At 40.3% G+C, this 25,573-nt stretch overlaps 1 protein-coding gene across 1 annotated transcript in view; it reads right to left on the reverse strand.

Moving 5' to 3' along the window:
* The window catches only part of myo1g (myosin IG), a 63,490-nt gene that overhangs the window by 17,178 nt on the left and 20,739 nt on the right, over positions 1–25,573 (reverse strand). Inside the window, exons 14-21 of the mRNA XM_033637466.2 lie at positions 25,397–25,529; positions 22,353–22,519; positions 21,066–21,273; positions 20,236–20,459; positions 19,026–19,170; positions 13,439–13,543; positions 12,610–12,723; positions 4,849–5,006 (exon numbers count right to left, since the gene is read on the reverse strand). Coding sequence (XP_033493357.2) covers positions 4,849–5,006; positions 12,610–12,723; positions 13,439–13,543; positions 19,026–19,170; positions 20,236–20,459; positions 21,066–21,273; positions 22,353–22,519; positions 25,397–25,529 — 1,254 coding nt within the window. The remainder of the gene's footprint in view (positions 1–4,848; positions 5,007–12,609; positions 12,724–13,438; positions 13,544–19,025; positions 19,171–20,235; positions 20,460–21,065; positions 21,274–22,352; positions 22,520–25,396; positions 25,530–25,573) is intronic.

Below are 25,573 nucleotides of genomic sequence, written 5' to 3' on the forward strand. Positions count from 1 at the left end.
TCCTGACAGAAGGAAGCACAAGAGGAGTGTGTTTGTGTGTTGTCATCCTCCTCCCTCCCTCCTCTCCCCCCTTGCACATGCTCACACACTTACACAGCTCACCCCTGACTTTGTCTCATGAGTAGAGGTCACGACCCCCTCCATTCACTGCAGATGGTGGCACAAAGACAGGCGGAGAGCTGAAACTGACTCCTGATGGTCGACTTTCCTCTGTGACACCCGCCGCACCCTGACAGGAGCCACACAGCTGCTGCATAGACCCCAGTGATGCAGATATCACCCCCACCCCACCAAAAACAAAATAACCCAGACCAAAAGTCTAAGACTCGTTAAATCCACAAAAGCCTCACCAGGGATCTGGGATCAGCTGGCTGAACATACAGAAAGAGTCACAAAAGTGGGAGCACACACGCTCATGCGGCTGCCGTCTGCCCAGCCTGTGCGCTGCATAAACAAAACAAGTGACTAAACATAAGAAGTAACACCACACTGATGTGAGTGAGCTGACAGCTCATTAGATGTTTCATCTCTACATGACACCAGAAATCACATAAAAACAAAAAACTGGCTCTTAACTGTGAGTAAGGCTCATGTTTTTGGATATTCACTGATATATAACAGAGTTTTTTTAAAACAGGCAGATCAGTTTCACCCTACCCTCGCTGATAAAACTGGGCTGAGCAAAATTTTCGAAACACCTTTTGGTGTAATGCAGTACAACTCCACAGCATTACAAAAATACAACTTATAGCCTCATAAAGTTGTTTCAAAACACCTCCTTAAAACAGTCTCAACAAAACCTTTAAGGGGGTACATTTTTTTGCATTTTGTATTACACCGATTCCTAAATGGACGCGATGCAAACGAGTAAACATCAGATTGTTTTTGTTGTTCCCTATTAAGATGTCCTTACATGCACTGTTTGAAAAACCGCTTGCCCTGGCTCTGTTTTTGCAAATCTATGCACACCTCCAATCTATTTTTAGAGCAACAGCAAATCGTTCCTTAGGGTCGCTCAGGACTTGATAAGCTCGCTGAATGTTGTTGCCACTTGTGGATTATTTGGACACTTTTTTGCCCTCTGTCCGGCAGAGTTACTTTGCTTGGTGTGTGTTAGGAAGAGGTGTAAGACTCCATTGAGTGTAGCTAGGTGTACCTAATAAACTGGCACCTGGGTGTATGTCACCACTATGGCTGTAACTGTTTATTTGCACTATCTGACAATTATCTGCCAAACAATTAATCTAGATAATAATCTGCAGATTACTGTATAATGTAAATAACTGCTAGCTGCAGCCCTACCAATAAATAAACTAAAGTGTTTACTGTGCCAGAGGCAGGCTATTTTTAAAATCCAGCTGTCATGAGATTTGGAACAGATTTTAAAGGAGCACTACATAATATTCCAAGCATTAATATAGCAACAAACAATTATTTGCTATGTAAAGATATAGTAGAGTAATGGCATCCTGAGCAGATAATAAAGCAATGCTCCCTGTGTGTGTGTGTGTGTGTGTGTGTGTGTGTGTGTTTTGTAATATGAGCTTCTCTGTTTTTTGTTGTGATAGACGGTCTGGCCCAGTGTGCATGTCAGTGCAAGCGAGTCCCTGTGTTTGTATCCCACTTGCTCGCTAATCACTGCTGTCTGTACTGCGCTCGTACGTTGGTTGCTGCTAATATCAAGATGGCGTTGTAGCAGAAGCATAGCGCTCACCCTCCAGTTCTAACACCAGTTGCTCTGTCAGCACTGTTGTCACTGTTAGCACTGTTAGCTACTAGCCACCAGCTCAGCCACCACCTTAAGACTTCATATCAGGCACATTGTATATAGATGTACATATGTGTGTGGGCCTGTCTCGTTTCTACCCCTTAAATCTTCCACTTGATATTGAGTGCCCTCGTTTGTGAGATAAACCTTGATGAGGGAAGTGAGAAATATTAGGGTAGAGATCTTCTCCTAAGAAATGGGACACCACTTCATGCAAATCGGCGTGGCCGACATGCAGGCATACGTCACACGGAGTAGCGATGCAATGAAAATGCCGGATCCAGCGCTTGTGTTGTGGCGTGTGCTGTGTTTATTCTTCTCCGTCTGATGATCTTCTGATCGATTTTGTTCGGGTAAGTCAATTTGTTTAAATATTTTGACGCTGTGTTCAACCATACATAGGTAGCAGCCATTTTAAAGAACTCAACTGGCTTCCAGTTGAAGCGAGAGTCACTTTATCTAGGCTGTGTATGGTACATAAGATCATTTATGGTGCTGTCCCTGCTTTTTTAATAAATTATTTTCAACATGTTAGGGAAGTACACAGTATCTCTACAAGAGCCGGTGTTGCTGATGTGCACTTGTATAAGTTTAACTCTCTTATCCTTAAGGGATCCTTTTCTTACATTGGGGCTTTTCAATGGAACGGCTTGGATTTGGTTATTAAATTAGCCTCCAATTTAAGACGGTTCAAATTTCTTACAAAAGCCTGGCTTTTGGAAAAGGTTCCTATGTGAAAATTGCCTCAGCTCTTGAAGACGTATCTGTCTCAAATATGATTGTTCCCTTCGTTTCTTTATTGTGACCATGGTTGTGTATGTTTTTGTATGGTTTTATTGATGTAGCTTTAACCGCTGCACATGTGGGTTGCCACCTTGTATGTATGAGGACCACAATGGAAATATGTCCTGGACTTTATTGTGTTTTTATCCTCGATTGTGTTAGCCAACGTGCATGGGTAATATGTACTCTTGTGTTTTATGCAATCTAATAAACCTAAACTAAACTAAACCGAGTTGCTGATGAGTTAACGCTAGTCCAACCATCTGTTGTTTGTATAGCCTACATTCCGATTGTACAGTAACAAAATGTTTTCCAAAACTTGCCGACGTTGCTGACATCGCAAGGTGTTCTGAGAAATTTCATCTTCCACTTTGTTGAAAGTGTGGGTCGGGGCTCCCTTGGAATCTAGGGCGGGTTTTAAGTGTTGGAAACCACTTCCACTACCTCAGTTCTGTTTTGGGACACCACTAGCCTAAACGTGAACGCGCACAACCAAGTGCAAGTGGGTATTCCTAGGGGAAGTGTGGGTATTGGGACAGGCCCAAGGTGTGTTAAGTGACCATGAATGTGTGAATGTAAGCTATATTGATTTAAATATAGACTCTTAGAGGACAGGCCTTGAACTACAAAGAGATCCAAATAAACATACTGAGATGCTTTAATTTGTAATCATATGACCTAAGTTTGTAATTTTGTATCATACGTAGTGGCTGAAAGCCTCAGAAACACCAAGTAAGTGGACCTTGTTTTCAAGAATGAACCTTTTCAAAGTCCGAACTATGAAGACATCTATAGTCTTAAACATATAAGCATAAGCACAATGAATTTTCACCAGACCAGCACCACTCTGTGTTTGTAATTTTCCATCATTCATTGTAGTCCTGGCAGGATTTGGAGGATTTAATACTTTGGGAGACCCATCAGCGCAGACTGGGTGCTGTCTCAGCGGGCCCTACTTATAACAACACACCCACACTAACACATACACACACCCACACACACACGCACACACATACACACACCACTACCAAAACAGTCTGCTGTGTGTGAAAACTTGTGCCATTCAAATGAAGTCTGGCAGAGATGAATGGGGGTGGATGTGAATCAGGTTTATAAACAGCGATGACAAATCAGGTTCCGAGTGATAAATGTGATAAATGTCAGCGTGACTGATTCATTTCACAGCAGTTATTCAGAGTGGGGCGCAGACACCGACAACTACGACAGTGATAAATGCCAAGAGTATGATTTGCGTAATTGTTGTGCTGTATTAATAGACTTCGTTTCAGCCGGGGTCTTTGACCGTTAACTCTGAGGCTGCCGCCATGTTGTTTATTCGTGTGACACGGAGACACAGGAAGGCTGCATGTTTTCCCACCAAGCAATCACTTCACAATCACTAATTAATTTCTCCTCTCTGCTGAAAGTTTGCTAATGAGTGAAATCAGCTGCCATAGTTTTTGGTACTAATGAAAACCTGACAACAAACAAACAAATAAATAATCAGCATGAGTAAAAAAGTTCCAAACTAATTTGTTTTCTTTTTCCATAAAGGAAATATCTGCATGTTCCCATAGTGCTTCTGAAACTTGATGAGCTGACCTGAAAGAAATACAAAGCCAGCCCAAAACCTAAAACTTGTAACTAAACATTTTTGTAACAGTTTCAGTGTGTTTCAGATTTGGATTTGTGACACATCAAATTGCTTCAACCTGATTATTTCTTGTTAGGAAGGAATCATTTTTGTTGTGGTTGAGCTTGAGACTGGATAGCACTTTCCAGTTTTCCTACCTTAATGGACAAAGCGCTTCCAACAATTGCCTCTCACTGACAAACTCACATACCAATGGTGACGGAGCTACCATTCAAGACACTGGCCTGGCCACTGGGAGCAGTTTGTGGTTCAGTAACTTGCTCAGGGTCACATCGACATGTGGGTGCTGCAACTAATGGACAACCCGCTCTGTTAATAATGCTGACAGCTGTTTTCTCTGAATGCTCATGGTACCAAATTGTTGGGGAAAAATACTTGTGTCTTGGTCCAGATTGAGCTTTTGAAGAAACTAAACTTGGAATCTAGTATTCAGCTTTAGCATTTGTAGTTACATCATCCCAGGTGGGGAGCACTGAGGGACGTCTTTATAAACAGAAATCATGAGTCACAGTGTGGAATGTCCCTGAAACTATGGAGCATCTCGGGCTTTTGAAGGCCGCATTACAAAGAAATTAAGAAGCCACAGGATGAAGTCAGTGAGGTTTTCCTGGTGAGGAAACACTGTCTGGTTATGTGAACTGACCGTGTGAAGTGGTCCACCAACGCTCCCACCAGCTCGCCCACTCGGTCCTGGTTGGTGCATAGCTCCCCTCGCTGCAGACACAGCAGGACGTCATCCTGGGAGGTCGTGTGTAGCGCCACCATTTGGTCGACCCCGCTGGTCACACTCAGTCCTGTTAACTGTGGAGAGGAAACAAAATTACAAAGTGAGACACGGACACAACACCAACTCTGACTAAGAGTGCATCCACAGTAAAAGATGTACGTGTGTTTGGGAAGTCACTGTTAAACAGCCTCCATTCTTTATGCAAGTAATAGAAAGAGTAAAACTGACATTTATATCTTGTTCTCTCTTGTTTTTGTGTTTGTTGACCTTTTTTCTGTGTTGTTTCAGCAGGAACAATCAGTCTCTTCAAGCATTGTTGGTGACAGTTTTAAAATAATATCTGTTGAAGTGTTCAGACATGGCGGCTCTTACTGCTTGTACCTTTACTTTTGATACTTAAAGGACATTCTGCTAATAATATGTCTGTACTTCTGCTTAACTCTGAATGCAGTGAAGAGGAAAGTATTGTTTAAAAGTTGCATTGCTGCTTTTAGTTTAGTAGGAGACCTGACTATAGGCTGACTGACAGATACGCAGTGTCACACTTGAGCACTGAAAATTCATTTATGCAACAATGTCAGAGATTATCACATCAACGTATAATACCTGTAAATTTAATACAGCACAGTACGGTATATCCTGGATCAAAAATCACGCCATGAATGAAGTCAGTGGATTATTTCTGCTCAGAGTATGAAGGGTGAGAGAAAATCTGCCTGCAGTGCACGTGTGCAGTGGGGGAAAGTCATGAGTTGTGACCCAGTTGGAATAATGTACAGATTTACTGAGCCCAGTGGGGGAGGAAGTATTCAGATATTTCACTGGAGTAAAAGTAGCAACAGTACAGTTTAAAAATACTTGATTACAGGTAAGTCCTACATTAAAGATCTCACTTAAGTAAAAGCACAAGTTTTAGAGTCAAAGTATACTTAAAGTACCAAAAGTAGAAGTTGTCATTATGCAGAATGACTTATTTCAGAATAATGTATATTATATTACTGGATTCTAATAATTCATACATTAATGTGTTCCTCACTTTATATATGAGAGAGAAGGGAGAGTGAGGTGTGTCACAGATTTTAGAGATGGGAATGGGAGACGGAGTGGATTAAGCCTCTTATGGTTCCCAGCACACACAGGTTAATCCGGCAGGGACGACAGTGTGTCAGGGACGACAGTGTGTCAAGGCCAAACTGTGGTACAACCTGTCTCTTCAGTGTTCAGCCAGTTATTGTATTTCCAAAAAAATGTGATAAACAAACATAATTCTTAATTATTTCTTATAATTTCCTAATAAAATAATGTTACGGAAAAAATGTGTGGTATTTATTGATCGTTAGGACATTTTTTCATGTTATATAAAGCTGTATATCTATGAATAATTATTTTCATTATTAATTAATTCAAGCTAACTGGTTTTTCAGAGTACAGGGTGACATCTTTAAGTAACAAACAAACAAAACAAAAAAAAAAATTACATGAAAAGGGAACCAAATAAAATCCTCACATTTGAGAAGCTAAAACTGGCATTTTTTTTTTTTTTTTTTTTTTTTGGATAAATTACTCATATAGCTGCAAAGTGGGAGCAACCACTGGATCTGAATGTGTTTTTCCCATAGACTGTATAAAAAAAATGGACATAGCTTCTTTGACATCGTCCATTGGTTTGTGGACTGCTGTTTTAAAGCCTTGAGTGTGGCCATTAAGGTGTCCAAGAGGGTGGAGCTGTGGTGGGGCGAGGGGTGGATCTGACTCATAGACTGTAGCGACACCTTTGCAGAGAGCCTGTCACTCAAAGTGGAACTGCTCTTAATTATGCGTAATTTTTTAAACCTTCATTTATATAGAGCGTCACCCCCCCTATAGTTGTCATGAGCTGTGCTGTGCATTTTAACATGGGTGAGGACTGACTGGTTTCTGCAGCCAGCCTCAAGTGGCCATTAGAGAAACTGCAGTTTTTGGCACCTCCATGTTGCCTTCATCTCTCAGCCCTGGTTGCTGCTTGGATTTTCTCCATTCTTTATTCCCATTTCAGTTTTTTATGTGAAAAAAATCCTCAATGTTGCTTACTACAATGTTGACTACTCAACTACTTCTTGGCAATAGTTGATGCAGCAATAATGAATGCCCTCAGACGCCAGCTTTTCTCTGAGTAATCTCTGAAATAATGCAGTGAATAAAAGGGAATAAAAGCAAAATGCAAAACACTTTGTTATTGCAGTTGGGAACAAAATGTTGCTGACTTTACCAAACATTGACCCAGACTCATAAAGTAAATTAGTTCATGCTGCAGATTGTATTTTTCAACAGTGTTGTTTTTTAGCCTCCGCCCACCATTAGTGGCACACGTCATTATGAGCTCTGTGACTAGACGTGGTAAACTGTGATCGCAGTTAGCTGCTCACTTTACATGTCAGTGTACATGCTGACTTTTTATGAAAGAATCACACATTTTCTGATACAGTTGTTCATTTACTGCAAACAGATGAGTGAGTGATCTAACTATGAGTCACATAACACTTTCTATGGGATAGATTTTTACTTCAGGCACCAGAGGCATGGAATAGCTCCTTCCTGCATGTGATCAATCAATTATCAAAATCAGGAAAACGTGTCACAGTTATGCATGTAGCTGATGTTTCATCATGTTGTTCCATCAGTTTGTGACCTAAGCGACACTTTAGCCTTCAGTGGTCAGACATAATGATTCTGTACCGAAGAGTCTGGCGACATGATGTGAAGACAGAGCTGCACTGCTTCTTCTCTATTCTCTGTTTCTGACCTGGATAAGACTCATATCCTTCACTCTGAGCAGCAGAGCTTAATGGCATCAGCTATCTTTAGCTACTTCGCTGCTGCATAATGATGGTTTTTAACCCTCTGGCATGTTGAGTGCTCTTTCTCTCTGTCTCGCTCTCTATAACCACTGCTGGATGTCCAGCTGTGCTGACTCATTGTGTGTTATGTAGGTGTTGGTGGTCTTTACACAAACCCTCAGTAAAATTACACTGCACATACAGCGGAGAACAGATCTGTACCATCTGATCACTGTTTTATTTGAACATCCAGTCTAACCCTGTTTATCTGAAACTTTATGATCCATCTCATTCTTTGCAGTCACAAACAGCTGACAGAGAAATTATATTAAAATAACAGGAAGTGAGTCTGAGATGTTTCAATATGACAAAAAAAATACCAAATGACAACTCAATGTCATGAAGTCGACATCAGCACATGAATATTTCATAATGTAAAGTACCAGCGATAAGTTCACAAAAAGTCCCCAAAAATTCCTCCCACTGTAACAAATTGCAATTCTCTGTTTTTAACAGTGGAAACTATCACAGCATAAATCAAACTGTATCCTCTGCATAGAAAACAGAAAACATGTTTTTATTAGCTTTAGCTTCAGTCCTTTAGCACCATAATGTGTATATCGCCATTCCCATTCTTATTTTCTGCATATTTTTGCAGGGTTCTCATTTTAAAATCAGATAGAAACATGTAAAGATCAGCTACAGTGCCAGACAAAAGGAAATGACCAAAATACCAAGCCGTTGCCCAGCTGGCCAACAATGTTGTTGATATTTGGTTGAACTTCTTTTGTGACGTCAGGTGACCAAATTCAACGTCAGGACATCTAATGCCAAAGTCAATTTGATGAAGAATACTGACGAGAGATGAAGATAATATGTTTCTGTTTTAAGTTGTGTTGTTAAGTAACCACAATCCAACGTCTTCCAAACATCTCATACCTAAATCATCTTGAGGTAGAATAGCAACCTTAGGTCATAATGTGAGGAGACCAAAACACAACGTCTGCAAAACATTGTAATGTTAACATCCATGCGACGCAACATTATAAGTCATTAGACATTTAAAATATCATTAACCTTATTTTTCCAACCAAAATGTATCGTCTCTTCAGCATAAGAGTCCAATGTCTTTCTGATGTCATATTGACATCCAATGCCAGCTGGGTAAATGTGGCAATTATTTGTTTTTTTAAACAAAGTTATTGATCTACATATAAATCCTGAGCTAAAACTTGACGACTGACTTAAAGTCCCCTGCCTTTGCACTGTCTGCAAAATAACTAGTGGTGATGCCCAGGCAAAAGGCATTTCACTTAGTACAGTAAGCCCAATACTGTATGATAATTATGACCTAGATAGAATCCAGTGATACATCATGAAACTATCCACTTATTTTGAAATAACAAAGAATAAATAAGTCAATTTGTAGGTTTTTAAAAACCTGCTTACTTTATTTTGATTGTCATTTGATGGTACATTACCGACTCACATCATTAGGACCAAATTACTGTTTTTCCTAACCCTCAAAATTGCAAGTTGTAACACAAAACAGTAACTTCATGGTGGGGAAACAAAGAACCTTAAGTAAAGTTACAGGATTGTCTTGGTTTCTTCAGACCTTTCCATAGTTAAGGCAGTCTAAAATAAGAGACAGAGTTTTCAGCCAACTGACAGGGTTATCGTCAGGTAATTAGATAATGCTAGCTACTTGTAGCTGAGAAAATCTGTCTCCAACATATTTCAGCCAACAAAATTTCAATGATAAAAAGAGTTTAAAAAGTTTCGATGGTGCTTATGTGCCATGCAAAAGGCCCTCTACTTTTTGTCCGGCTGCTGTTAAACTCTTAATTCAAGTCCCTGCTATCTATACGTCTCCCCCCAACTTCCTGTTCAGAAACATCAAACTATGGAAAAAAAAAATCATGATCTCAAAGCTATTTCAAGGGAGCATCAAGATTAAATAAAGCTGTCATCTCCTCTCTCTTCACTTTTAGCCTGCCGTCCTTCAGAGCTGACGGCCCTGTGAGATTCCTGATCCAGTTTCTCACATCGGGCTTTGAAATGAGCCAGGTTCACTGTAGACGGCCGAAAACCTAAAGCTAAGTGTATATGTCACAGCACGACCACAGCCTCACATACCAACCACAACACCTTACGTAAACCTACATATCTGCACACGTACTGACTGATCAACACACCCTCTCTAAAACAGGTCATAAGCCCCTCTGAGTCAGACAGAGATGGTGTTCTCTCACTTACTGATGGATGGCACTGACCCAGGTCAGCCATGATAGAAGATGTGTGTGTGTGTGTGTGTGTTTGTGGAGTGAATAGAGGAAGTGCACAATTGAGAGGACAGAGTAAGAAATAAAGGACAGCTGGGATAAAGTACAAGAGGTCTGACCCACATTCCTGCTGGCTGTGAGGAAGTGGAGCGCTCCTTGGTTCTGTACTGTGTGCATCGGTGTCCTTGTTTATGTCTCAGTCTAAGGTTCTCTAAGTGTTTATTTTAGGAATAAGGTTAGAATACGGTTTTGGTTAAAGAGGCACCCTTTTCAACCAAGAAGTTCCAGAGTAACTAATGTGGGGACTAAATGTTCCTCTTGCACATTCCTGATAGTGTTTTCACTGCATCTGAAGAACCGCAAAGATTATACAAATTAGATGGCTGATTAAAAAATGGCAGCGGCTTGTGAAGCACAATTTTTTCACATTAGTACACAGCACAGTGATTCTGTTGTACAGTATGACTGATGTTTGAGTTGTGATTGATAAATAACTGAAAAGGAGAAGCGCCTGTCGCCACGGTAAATTATCTGCTGAGTATTTGGTTTATTTATTTTTGTTGTACAAAAACATGTCCATCATGAAACTATCAGCAAATAAAGTTATAGTTCATTCAAAGATTGTAGTTTTGTCGACCACTGCTCTGCCTTTCTCTCATTCACAAAAAGAGTCAATAAGCCAAAAACCAAAATCTGGCTTTAACATTAATAAACATCAAAAAAAATTTAGGACAAGAGCACTTCCTTGTGAAGTCTGAAGTCTGGAGTCTGGTGGGTTTGGCGATAGGGATTTTGGGACTGTTTCTCATTAAACAAAAAGGATCTTACTCTATAACAAAAGGTCTATCTGTGTAGAGCTATTTTCCATAATGTTGTCAGACACTAAGAATACTCCATTTGTCACGTAGACACAAAAACATGAAGGGTCCAGGTTGAAGAATTCCAAAGTTACCCTTTAAAGCTCCTGAACATTTTGAAAGTAGTTCCCCTGTCGGAGCAGGGACGTTTTGCCACCTGAAACTATCTTACAGGAACTAAATATAGTTCCCTGTTCCTCTGGTCAAAACACAGGTTCAGGTCCCAACTTCCTGAAAAGATTCTTGGGTCTCGTGGGACGGTTAATTCAGTGAAGACTGATAGAGTTTGAAAGATGTGGTAGTTTATCAGGTAGGAAAAAAACTGCCACCACAGAAAGATGCTATGAGGGAAGTGTAAGATCCAGTGCTTTTTGGGGCTAACCTACATTAGAGACCAAATGTAAAAAATATTTTGGTATTTGCTGATTTAAATTTGATTATCCTTTTAATCATCTGTCTTTTTAAAGTTGAGTAAAAAATGCTAGTAGTGACGTTACCACCACGCTACTGGGAATGCAGTTAAATTAGTAACGTCACTACTGCCCAACACCATAAAGTTCTTTTTCTTCTTCTTATCCGACCAAACTCTCATTGGTTGGACAGTCGCAGGTGTTACTTTAATAAGGCCATGTGTCCACCACAGCGTTTCTTTTCCCAGCTGGAAATGGCAAATGTTGTTGTTCAGCACCTCTGTGACTGTTTGTCTTTATGGTATTTGTCCCACCCCTTCACCACTGTGATTGGACAGTTAGTGACAGTGATGAGTGCAGAGCTTTACCCAAAGTTTAACATTTTCCAAATCTCATTTTTCATCGGAAAACGGACAAATAATCACAGAAGAAATTCAGTGTCGTATTTATGATTATGGATTTATCTTACTAAGTCTCCAAAAAGATGCAATCACACCAGAGCTAATGTTAGCTTGGATGGCTAACATTAGCTTCTGGGCTAAAATTAGTAAGTCTTTCTCTCACATGCATATGGCAGTGCCCCCAGAGTTACCTTCTACAGTGTCCACTAGTATGTTAGATTTTTATCATCAGTCCTTTTCATTGTTTAGGAGTGAGATGGACTCATGCAGGCAGCTCAGGTGGAAAAACATTACTGTGCACAGTTTATTTTTGGATAACATCACATTGGAGATCACATTTATGTTTCACTTGAGGCATTCCACTTGCCTGAACAAAGAGTTAACTTGCCCTGGGCGAGTGTTAATGCCGAGCCCTGTGACAGGAACAAAATGCTTTGGTGGACAAACAACACTACCAGGTAGAATGCACTCAGTGCACTGTGGCTGATTGACTTAATCTAGAGATAATGTGCATTTTTTTTCCTCCATCAAACAATTGATTGGTTGAAGATTAGGTACAATTTAAGTCGACCATGATTTTTGTTTTTGTTTTTAATACAGTCCTACACTTTAGGAACCTTTTTTTGTCCATAGCATTAGTGTCACCTAGTCCTCCACTGCAATGACCATGATGGGGATGTGACTCTATGTTTACACTGCTAGTTGACAAATTAATGTTGAGAAGGATAAACCACACTGCTCTCAGTGAATAAAGAAAGTGTAACCTTAATTCAGCACTGTGGGTTGTATGCTGCATGTGTTTTTAATAGTATTTAGAGGACTGAGGCGCTCAATAGCTTTAGATTAAGGCTGTGCAACAGTGCATCAATGTGTGAGAGTGTGCATGCATCTCCCGTGTGAGTACTTACAGTGTCTAAGGGAAGCCTCTTCAAAACCTTGTACTGTTTCTTTGGCTCTAATTTGTAGACGCACTTGTCTGTGATGAGCACGGCACGGTCTGTGCTTTTGTTGAATCTGTTCACCTGAGAGAGCAGAGGGAGGAGAGAGAGAGAGGAAGATCTGTAGCATTTCTATTTTCTGTGAAGAGCCTTTTCTTGCCACTTGTAGGATCTTTTGGGTTATCATGACTCTCGATTCAGAGAGGTTTTCCTTGTGGAACGCACGCAACAAAACAAAAAAGGCAAATTCAGATAAAAAGACAAAGGCTCTCGTGGGTCTGTCAGTGTTGGAGGTTGTTTTATTTCACTTTATCAAAGCCTGCATATCTTCAGAAGTACTTTGGCTAAAGCTGCACCCAGAATTTAGTGGAAGCCCTCTCTCTACAATCCCTGATAAGGAAAATATGGCCATTATTATCCACAGGGAGATGATAAGGGCAGGTTCATCATGAGGTGAAATAATAAGCAGGGCCTAACTGACTCCATTTAGTGAAATCACAACGAGCAAGCAAAGGAAATCTTAAAGGTTAAGAACTCTGTAGGAGAGAATTCATAGCTCAGTTCCTTTTGTGATTAATCCTCTGATCATTATTTCTTATCTCATTTCTGAGAGGGTTGTATTCACCGCTGGAACACGAAAACTTGAAAGACGAGCCGACACAAAAGAAAGAGAATGAGGGGGTGGAAAGGAGAACACAGCAAGTGAGAAAAACATCCCAAAGGAAGCAACAAAAGAAAGAAACTCCTTGTATAAAACAGACATTTTCATTTCAGCGTGTTCTTTTCCCACATACTGTACCTTCCGACAGAAGCCAGAGAAGAGGACCTGACTGTACTCGTCTTTGTTCCTCAGCTCCTTGGAAGCACGCATGAAGCTGGAGCTGGTCTGAGGGCAGTCTCGCACCTGCACAAATGAAAGACCCCGTGTCATTTCCAAGAAGCCACCAGCCACAGTACGGTGGTATAGGAATGTGTCTCGTTGTGGGTTGTATAAAACTCTGGGTGACCTCTCTCAGTCCCTTTCAAGCCTTTTTTATCGCTTTAATTCCATAAGCAGCAGATCAAAAGCTTGTGGCCTTGGGCTGCTGTTACCAGACACGGTGTTTGACGTGCCATTAGAGAGGAAGCATGGCGGTTGATACTGGAGTTAAACTGCCTGATGAGAAATACAGTCGGGGGCTGCTAATCTAAAACCATGTCACCGTCTGCCTCCTATAGAGCCGTCACAATAATGTCTCCGCTGCTATGAGACAAAGAACTGCTTTGCATTCACTAAATGGGCATTCAGCAAAATTCTTATTAAAATATTCAGTAGATGTAAGGATGTATGCATACTGAATTAACCAAAGCATATGGCCAAAAGTATGTGGACATCTCTTGTCCTTGTGTTTCCATTACCAGGTTCAAGTTGTGTCAAATCAGGCCTGAGATGGACAATCTCTGAGGCCAAAGCGTGCCAAACAGGTTGCAGAGGCATCAATTGGGCCTTGTCATCATTTAAAAACACAAATACATAAACCATCAGAGGAATCCTGAATATGTCGTATACAGATGGTGAAAAAATAATTAAATTCACTGTGCCGCTCAATGGCTACAGGCAGCTACCGGCAGCTTTTAAAATGGAATGTTTCCTTGCATGTTACTCAATGTGTGAGTTAATGTTGTGAATATGTTACCACCCATTAAAGGGAAACGTCTGTGTTTATTAACCTGGACCCTATTTTCCCATGTTTTTGTGTCAAACTGATTAAAGGGAACAACAGTTTTTTAAATCACTCCAGTATTGAGAGAGACTGCTGCAGCAAAAGAGGTGAAACAAGCTGCAGGCATTTGTGCACCATCAATTTATGTCCACTAAAAGTGCCTGTTTTTGCCACTGACAGGCTCAGATTACTATAATTTTATGATAACATTATGGAAAGGATCCTACAGACAAATAAAATGTTTTGATGATCAGGTCTGTTTGTTCTGGCGACCAAGTCTCACTCATGGAGAAGTCTTGTTTGAAATCTAATAAGACGTATTTTTTTTCAGGAAACGTGGGAACATTAGTGAGAGTTGGAGAGAGGAGTTTATGTTTATGTTTATGTTTATTTTATTTAAGAAGGGACAGTGCACATTAATTAACATGACCACTTAAGTCACGTAAATGTGCCAGATTTAGCCATACAGGCTAATTTTCATCTGCAGTCCCTGGCAGGTTGATGGTATATACATATATATATGAACAGGCATTAAAATAACGTACAGAAGCACAAAAGCACAGTGTGGGGAAGACTTTATTGTGTTGGAGTACAGACAGTGTAGCTCAGTGTTATCTGAAATATTTTCAGTGTCTTGGCTGAGCTGATTTGAACAAACAGACCAGATCGGTGAAAGGTGTATAGAACGTTTCATTTCTTTGTAGGATCCTTTCTAAAATAACAATGTGAGCCTGTCAGTGGCAAAAACAAGCACTTTTAATGGGCATAAATTGAAGGTGCACAGTTGCCCATTGGTTTAATATTGCAGCCTGTTTCACTGCTTCAGCTGCAGCAGTCTTGCTCAGGCTAAATGTCAATTAGACAACTGACCATTTCAATTGATTTCACTGTCTCTCTTGCACAACACATGCTCCAGTGATGTCTGGATCTTAAAAAATCTTTAAAATTTTTTTAAATGAATTACAACAGGAACATACAAATTGTGACTATTCTATTTCCTCACTTGGAGCAAAAAAGTGGTGAGTGTCATTCCAGGGTTCTCCAGCAGCACTACGCCCACAGTATGCTTCTGAGACACTGCAAGCAATCTAGTGGAGATGGGCATCTAGCATATGTTGGTGCAGTGCTGGGACCACAATAATACCAGCAGGTAGGGCTGCCACGATTAGTCGACTAATCGATGACTAATCGACTATTAAAATAATCGGTGACTATTTTAGTAGTCGACTAATCGGTTTGAGTCATTTTTCATAGAAAAGTACTATAAAGTACCCCAAAATACTCTTACTGCAGGTTCTTACGTTCAGATATTGGCAGCTTTACACACTCTCCCGTGACAGTGAACTAAAACCTTTGGCGTGAGTATGAAACAAGACATTAGATGACGTAATTTTGGGGTTTGGGCAAGAAAGACCGACATTTTTCAACATTTTAACACATTTTTCGATGAAATGATTAGTCGACTAAACGAAGAAATAATCGACAGATTAGTCGACAATGAAAATAATCGTTAGTGGCAGCCCTACCAGCAGGCAGACAGAAAAATGTTCCACTGGTTCACAAGCACATCAGTAAAAGACACCTTCAAGCGTGTAGTCAGCTCCATAAAGTAATGGTTTTAAGAGTTGGGTAAGGATGCACTCAACTGGTCTGCACATCGATCCCCATCCAACACCTTTGGGCTGAACTTGTTACAGCAGAATGACCATGTTTCTAGAATCAATTAGATGTTTAAAAATGATACCACATATCTCGGATGTCTTAAGCAGAATTGGCTTTTGTTATTCCGATGGAAATATGCTGAAAAGGTAAGGCTTCCTCACGGAGCTCAGGATGGCACCCCACGCAGAAAGGTTATCAAATAATTTAATCATAACGCACTTCTGGACTTTCCAAATTTTATTGGACTTTATCAATTTCTGATGATACAAAGAGTCTGGGCAATGCAGACGCAGTGTTAGCAATGATTGTGGATGGGGGGAAAATGGATGTAAATAGCTATTCCAAGAAAGATCTCGGCTTTGATTTCTAGGATGAGCCTGAATTTGAAATAATGAAGCAAACTTCCTGAATCTTGTGATCTTGTTGAGCATTTTTGAGAAGACATGACATACACTAATACGTCTAACTTTTCTTTTTACCGTCTGTACCTAAAGACTTGCACTAAAGTAACGTCAGTCACATACAAGTCATGATTCAGGCTGACTGCATGCCGGATTACATGCACTTATCTATAGGTCTTTGTGGAATTAACCACAATCTCGTGAAGCTGGAGCCCTGAAGGAGGGCAGCAAGTCACGGGCCGTCTGACAAACTAACGAGGGGAGTGACTCAGTCATGCTCACGCTCCCTGAAGGCGTCTTTCAAGCCTTCGGCCACCAAACAAGCTCAGATTAGCTGTTAAATGAGCCGACTGTGGGATTCATTAAAGAAGGGCTGTGTTCACAGGCACCATCCTTCTTTAGTCACACTGTGAGGCTCTGCGTCACATGCACCATATACATTCACAACAGCAGATGCTGTGATCCAAAACACTGCTGCTTATTCAAGTCTTGTTTACTGCGATACATTCAAGTGAAAAAATCCAATGGATTTTCCCACTTATTTTCAGATAAGACAAAAGCATTTTGTTGTGTTGGTTTACAGTAAATGAGGTCCTCTTGTGGCGAGGAATGCTTAGAAAACACTTCTGGGAGAAAACACAAAACTTCTGTTGATTTTACATCAGAGTCCATGAGAGCAAAAACTATTAGAAATAGAAGATTAAACTACAAAGTGTCCGCACTGCACTGTGGGTTTATTATTTTGCTATCTTTTTGCCCAAGCTTCAAAGCAAACCAAATTTCCCACAACAATCACAAATGAAACTGTGGATGTGTTATGAAAGCTAAAAAGCTGCTTTACATCATTAATAATTTTAAAAATACCATCTTGTTAGGGGTATGTTTGTGTGGTGCACTTAAAAAGGGGGCACAGAAATATGGTTGATGATGAACAACAACAGAAAATAAGACCTGTTTAATTTTGGAAAAGTGGAAAAAGGACAAGTAACAGTACCAGCTTTTTTCCACAGCTATATTCATCACAGGGAACTTGCTCTGGTGACTTTAGTATTAAACTCTGGTCACGTGATAACGTGGTCGTATATCAAGGATATAAGTCATCTGTCCCAGGTCATGTGATGATGCCTGATAAGGTTCCATTTACTGAGGAGGGTCATGGGTTACAATCGAAAGCACCAGAACCATTTTATACATTTGTTTGTTTACGTTTGTTTTAGTTGTTTTAACCTGACTTTTAAAGCCTAATCTGAGTGCTGCATACACATCACATCTGCTGCATTGCTTCAACTTATGTGACAACATTTGCACTGTCCCAGTTGGATAAAATAAAGGCCCTATTCACACACGAGTAGTATTACCTGCAGACCTCTAGTAATTTGTAAGAATTACAGTAGTGGACTGTGATCTTAATCCTGTGTAAATCTGCCATGTCCATAATTTGTCAAGTAAATATTCCACCTCAAAATACCAAAACACAGAGGTCTTGTGATTAGTCCAGTGCAAATTGGCTTGGAGTCGTATATATTTATTGATTTTGTAAGATTTTTTGTTTTCTCCACACCTTTTCTGCCTTCTTCTCAGTCAAGAATTATGGAGGCTGAAGCTCAGCGTAAGTTCAATCAGGAAGACTTTCTTTGCACTCATCCATTCACAATTCTCTCCCTCCCCCTCCCACTGCTTCCTCTAATCAGCTGACTATGGGTGTTCACTCTTCTAGTTATCCAATCAAGCTTTGCCACGATCTCTCTCAGCCAATCAGGATGCCACTGCAAAATTTAAAATCTGCTCTCTCTTCTGCTGCTGCCTCCACCCCGTTCACCTCCAGCCATCGTATCCAGAGTCCAGGACAAGCTCAACAAAGGCTCATTCCACTACTCATCAGCACTTTTCCATCTATTCTTTTTACTATTAAAAAACGACTCTCTCCTGATTGAAATGAAGGTTTTGGCAGCATTTTGGGTGCAGGGAGCTCATCTCGCTATGACATCATATCCAGGGGATAATGTCAGTAAATCTGAGTAAAATACAGAATAGCTTATCCTATGACAAATGTGCCGCACGATACACAGACGTGAGGAGATCATTTCTAAATCACATGAGGTCCCCTGGTAATACTAGTCCTGTGCAGATAGGGCTTATGACGTACATAAATTAGAACTGAAACAATTGGCAGAGGAAGTTGATCTGCAAACATTTTGGACTGGTTAATCATGATTTGACATTTTTAAGCAGAAGTAACACAATTTCAGTGGTTGCAGCTCTTAAAATGTGACTTTTTGCTGTTTTTTGTGATCATAAACTTAATATATGCGGATTTTGAACTGCTGCTCAGAAAAAACAAGCTGTTTTGAGCACATTAACCTGGGCTTTGGGAAATTGTAATGAGCATTTTTCACTTTTACTACATTTAATTCATAATAAAAATGATGGGAGTTGCAAATAAATAAATGAGTAAAAGGGTGAACTTTGAATACTTCTACACAGATATGTCTTCCCATGGTAAAGAATAAAACTTCAGTTTGTTTTATGTGTGGCAAATATCGGGAATAATCATGGACAACTTTCCCATGATGTGTGGTAAATTACAGATCTTTGTGTTTTGTTCATGTGCAGTTCTTACATTGGACAGGTAGTCCCTCTCCCAGGCTCTGCTGACTCCCCAGTCTTTCCTCTCTCCGCTCAAAGCAGTCAGAGCCGCAACTTTGGCTCGAACCTCCAGCATGTCAGACGGAGGGATGTTCTTCACAATCTGCCTCGCCCACCACCTGACAACAATGGATGGGAACAAGACAGCATGTCACGTGGGCGGAATAATACATCAAAAGGTGCAAGAGAAAACACATCCTTGTTGTTCCAAAACTCCCTCACTCACTCAGAAACTCATTCAAGTTATTTTACAGTCGCTGAGAATTTATGTTGAAATTTGGCAGAAATAATGATCAATAATCAAACTTATTTCAATGCAAATCAGTGTTTTAGAGCTAAATTAAAAGATCAACACCACTCTCATGTCGGTGTGTTCCTATGAAGCTGCAGCCAGCAGTGCTCACAACTTTAAAGTTTAAAGTTTCTTGTTTATTTCATCTGTACTATAACCTAAGTGTAAACGGCTCGCTGTGCGTTTGAGGGCCATAATATGATGCATTTCCTGTCCAAGCACAGTGATGTGCTAGAGTCTCAAGACGTAGCTTTGGACAGAGCCAGAAGTTGCTTCCCTGTTTGAAGTTTTTACTCTAAGCTAAGCTAACTGGCGGCTGGCTGTAGTCTCAAACTATTCCTTTAAGGGGTTAAAGTTTCATTTTGTTTCCTTATTCAAAACAGATTTGTGATTATTGTCCAAAGTAAAATATGGTTATAAACTAAAGCCTGATTTATGGTAGGGCGCTCGACACTTCGATGAATGTTTCTCGCCAGAAATGACGTATGTTTGACAGTGTATCGTCTCGTCCATGTCCCACATTAGTTGGACCAAAACATATTCACCCTGTAGCTCCCTTGTTTAGTTCCTTTTCTTGTGCTCACATTGTCTTCTCATTAGCAGTAAGTTTACAACCTCTTTCTTTTTCTTTTAACCCACTGATTTCATCAAATCCCTCCATCATCAAAATGCAAAAGTAAACAAAGAAGCACACATTTAGATGCAAAATAAAATAGCTTTCAGAGGGACATATATATCGATTAGGATATTGGAGGATATCATCTGGTTACCATACATTGAAAACAGCTCTTTAATTTCTGTCGACGACACTCATCATAAGTGTTGAGCTTCCCGTCATAAATCAGGCTATTTTACATAAATACTAATATTAATATGGGGTATGAGATCTTACCGGCGATGCAGCATGACTGTGTTGTTGTGAAACTGGGACAGAGCTGCAGGCGGGGTCGGCCACTCCACACTCTTTCCGTAGTCAGCCATGGTTCGCACGTTAGCGAACCTCCTCTCCACCTCCCAGAAGTGGGCCTTCACCTTGTAGCGCTTATAGCAGCCCATAATGGTGTAGATGGCCCTCATTCTTCGGCACCTCATGCGAGCCAAAGCCCCACGCCACACCTGGGAGTTAAAAAAAAGAGGGATGTGTTAAAGACAGAAAGGAAGAGAGGGGAAACTAGAGAGTCCCACTGAGCTGAACTTGTGCTCCAGTTAAAGAACCAGACTTCTCCGCAGAGTCATCAAAGTAGGTCAGGGAACAGAGAAAGGAGCAGGGTGTTTCATTGAGCAAGTGCAGTAATTGACTGTAATGTAACTGTGCTCTGGATCTCATTAATTATCCCAATTATTGTTACAGGAAATTAGGATTCAGGCTGGCAGATGAATTCCAGTCAAACATAACCAGGAGCCACATATTCATGAGGCTGAGGCAAACTCCAGTCTCAACTCTGAAACCCAGAGGCCTGGGTTTGAAACTGGAGAAGATAAAGTTGCAGGTGATTAACGGAGCTCACGTGATCCAAGCTGCGCCTGGCGTTAAATTAGGTCTCTGTGTCAAGTAACTGGACTGTCAGATCAATACATCCTTAGACACAGTACATGCACAACTTTAAAAACAGCTGAAGAGATGTGATGTTTCAAATCGTGCTGAGGCTGTGGATGAATACCAAGAGTGCAGATGATGACGACACCGATGGCAAACAATATAGTGATACTAATATGGCTGACCTTCTGCAGGAAGAGCACCAGGATGGGAATGAGGGCCGCTCTCTCCTGCTCCAGAGTGTAGAGGGACCGCGGCGTTCTGACAAACAGCTTAGTGTGTCCGTACGCCACATCGTCCTGGAAACCATGCTGGTTTACGATGGCTTCCACAGCCTCTCTGTCCGAGGCCATCAGGTGGTTCGGCCAGGTGTACTCGCACGTCATTTTATACCTGAAAGTTACAGAGGAAATCAGGGCTTACAGCATGGAGACAAGGGTGCAGCTCAGGACTTCTTTCTGTATATACAAAAGTGAAATTGTTACTATAACTGGGTTGCTTTTTAATTTACCTTTACCTTTTATTTTTATATGGAGGATGGAAAATGACTTAAGTATAAATAAATGAATAAATTAACGTGTAAATAAATACAAGAATTAATAAATATGTAAATAAATGCATAGATAAATGAACAAATAAATAAAGGTTGAAAAAATATGTAAAATAAATACTTAAATGCATAAATAAAAAAAGTTTAATTAAATAGGACATAAAAAATAAAAATCTTAAATGTATGTCCTTTAATACACCTACATGTATTTATTATCTTTTTTTTTTTTTATTCATTTTTATTCACTGATTGATTTTTGTATTTATTTACTTATCTATTTACTCCTGTATTTTTGGTATACATTAATTTAATTTCTCATTATCTCATTATTATTACTCATTATCTCTTTATTTCTAATTATTCCTGTATTTATTTATTTTATGTACTCATTTATTTCTGTATTTATTCATTTATTTGTTTATTTATTTATTTCATGTACTCATTTATTTTCATATTTATTTGTTTATTTATTTATTTTGATACTTATGTCATTTTTTCCCCCTCCATACTTTTAGCCAGTTTTTTTTTTTTTAAAGGGTCACTCCACCAATTTTACATGTTATGGTGAATTTCTTAGTCACAGGGACGTCTACTCAGCTTGTGACGCTGGGAGTTGTATAATGTCCTCTTTGGGTCTGGAGAAGATCTGTGAAGTTTATATTAAGACTGCATGCAGCGTTGTTCTCCAATTTTAAATGTAACTTATCGTTAACTTTTAGGTTAACAGTTTTAAATAAAATTCCATCTTAGTAGCAAGGAGCACTGGATAGTTTGGTATATTTTACACTGCTGTGTCACACTGAGCTGCTTAAGTAATACAAAAAGACACAAGTTTTTCTCAACTTCCTCAGACAGATATCTACAAAAAGATGAGCTGAAACACAGAGGAAGTCTTGCTTCATAGAGCCTCATATTCTCTTACCGCTGTAGGACGCGAGCGTAATGCTGCCTGTAGGCAAAGCCCGCTCTGCGCACCATCACATTCTCCATCAGGCCCAGGTAGGCCACCTGGTGCTGGCACCGGGCGTCATCAAACAACACCGGAGACTTCATCTCGTTGGGCTTTATGCAACGCACGTAGTAAGGCTCCTGAAAGACAGAAGAGATGTAGGTAACTCATCAGCTGACATTGTTCCAGTGTTGTTGCTGCAGGACTGAGAAGTGAGATCATTTTATTTACTGTAAATTATTTTTCTGGTATCACATCATCGCATTGCTCTAACTGACTTGTGCATCAGTATACAGAAACATAGACAGTAATACTGCAAGAAATCAAAGGATGACATTAAACACAATAAAAGTACCACCGTAGCATGACACAACGTTGCTCCAACACTTGACATGATTCAGTGTTTGTATGATTGAGGCAATATTTTTTCATAACACTCTTGTTTTATCACCTGCACAAACTTTGATTTTTGTCATGTTTTAATCATTGTTTTCATCACTGCTGTGTTCATCACTGTGCGAGTAAATAAACCATACTCAGCTTGTAAACGATGACAGAGCCCCAGCCAAGCTGTAAAACTGGCAATCTGAGTTCACTGACCTTAATCAGACTTGCAGAGTATTCCAACAGATGCTACAGTGAGCAGCTGAGCCTCATAACACATCCAGCACATCTACTTATTAACAGCACATTAAACTGCACATTTCAACTTTGAAGACGATAAAGCCTCCAGTGTGAAGCTACAGCCGGACGCGTGCACCTTGACAGGGATCTCTAAGGGACACGTTCATCCTGTCAAAGAACAGAGACTGCTGTGTTTTCACTCTCTGTCCATGAAAGATGAACAAGGCGGAACAAAGTGAACACTTTCTGCTCCCCAACACTGTCGTCCATCATATCAATGATGCATGTGCATGTGTGCCCCTTGTTTCAACGTAGCTGAGCAACGTTTTCTTGAGATTCAAGAAAAGAGTCAGTTAATGGGGGCTGGAAGCAAATGGGGTGGGCAGAGTGGGCACAGGTGCTTCTGTTCGGCAGCTGAAGAAAACATCCGCTCTTCCAACGTGACCTGAAGGTTGCCAGGGGAGTTTCCTTTCATTTTACCTCAGCCACACCAAGACGAGATGCTACAACAGCCTGACAGCAGGCCGTCCCAAAATAACAGCAGGAAATGTCAGACTTCAGTCAGTGAGATGAGGCCAGGAGAGGTGAGCAGAACATTCTGTGGTCCAACACCACCTCCCCCTCACCACCCTATCAACTCCACACACACACAGCCAGACGGGATGAGGACAAGCGACCTACAAAAACTGTTACTCTCTGACACCAAAAAGAGCACATTGCTATGTATACATGTTCCTGCTGGACGGCTGCATACTGCCTCCAGCGCCATACTTTGTTATGCTTGGTGAAGAGCCGTCCTCCCAAAAGAGACATCGCACAGACACATTGGCAGCCTCAGAATAGCCTGTGACTCATACAGGCTTTACAGGGACCAGAACAGGCAAACTGGTGCAGAGCATCTTCCAGATGACAACAGAGGAGTAAACTGGAGAAAGATCTATGTTGGTGCTAAATACTCCAACATGAAAATATGATTACAAAATCAAACCTCCGGTGGCTTTGGTTTGACACCAATTCTGCCCTACAAACCCAAAACACAGTAACTACATATTTGGTCAAAACAGTGCTCTGACTTGTAGTCAGAGTCTGTCTTAGCGTATGAAAAATTGAACACAGTAATGTATCATTTAACTAACTAACATTTAACTGCAAAGCAGGGCTACAAATCAGGTCAAACAACAGTAAAGTGAGGCCAACTCAGCAAAACAAGACAGCTATCACAAGTGTTAGCTAGCTAACAGGTAGAGATAGTCACAGTTAGCCAAAAGCTAAAATGAAATTTACTTATCTATTTACATCCAAATTTTTCCCAGCTCTTTTCTGTAATTGAAAAATATCTATTTGATAAATCCTCACTTTATTATTGTAATAAATGAGGCAGTAGCTAAATATAATTCTGATAGAAAAACCTTCGACCTTTGACCAATGACAATCAAAATCTAATTAGTTCACACTTGACTTAACCCCCCGGAGTCGATGGACACGCCAGTGCGTCCAAATCACATGACCGATTTAAGATGACATAGCAGCAAGACGCAGCTTTGCTGAGTCTCCGTTTCAAATTGTGTTGAAAGTGCGAACTTCAAACTATATACCATTTTTAAATTGTGTTGATAGGCCAAGTAAAACCAGAGTTTTGATAAGCTACGCCCTGCTTTTTCCTGAATACTGTCATCACATTTGGTGCAGGAAGAAAAACAGGCTATTCTAAGGAAAGTGCTTGCAAGCAAAAAACACACATGACACCACCTTTCCTATTGGTGGTTTTTTAGTGTGATTTTAGGTCCAATGTAACTGTAAAGTCACACACGTGAGGTTGTGCTGAAAAGATGACACCAAACAAGGCAAGGTAAACAGTTTTTAAGGTGAAATTTAAAGGTATTCAAAAGTAGCCAAAAACGGCCAATTATACCCATGACCCCAGAGGGTTAAAGTGGATGTTTGCACCAAATTTGAGGAAATTCCCTCAAATCGTTCTTGAGATATATTCACAAAAATGGGACGTACATATCGTAGGCACGGAGGCATAAAAAGAGAGAGATATTTCATTTTTTGTGAACTATAGATTGTAAATAATCAAAATCTTTATTTTCTTTAAGAGACACAACATTTTGTTAATATTTTATGATGATGTTAGATTATTATCATGTACATTCTATGGCATCTTGACGACAGTACCACTTCTCTATTTGTTCTGCAGTTTTCAATCCAACCTAAAAACCTTTTCTCAAAACTTACTGCTCTCTGCCTTTGCACCGCTGCTTGGCTTTACTTCATATGTGTCAGAATTGGGTATCTTTAATCCATCTAAAAAGTACAAATGCCAACCACAGCTTCCTCCAGGGGTTAACGGGAAAAGAACAGGAAGTCATTTTTAAGCTGAAACCACTGACCTTGCAGCTCAGTTTATCCACCAAGGCCACAATGGAGTTCTTGAAGAGGGTGGCTGCAGTCAGAGGTCGCTTGGTGACCTCTGTGATACTCAGCTGACCATCTGGCCACATCTCCTTCAGGACTGGGTTGGCACTATGAGAAAGAGAAGGGAGCAGGAAAAGGGGGGCAGAGAGTGA

Source organism: Epinephelus lanceolatus, chromosome 16 (assembly GCF_041903045.1).
Source record: "Epinephelus lanceolatus isolate andai-2023 chromosome 16, ASM4190304v1, whole genome shotgun sequence".
In the NCBI taxonomy this organism is placed as follows: Eukaryota; Metazoa; Chordata; class Actinopteri; order Perciformes; family Serranidae; genus Epinephelus; species Epinephelus lanceolatus.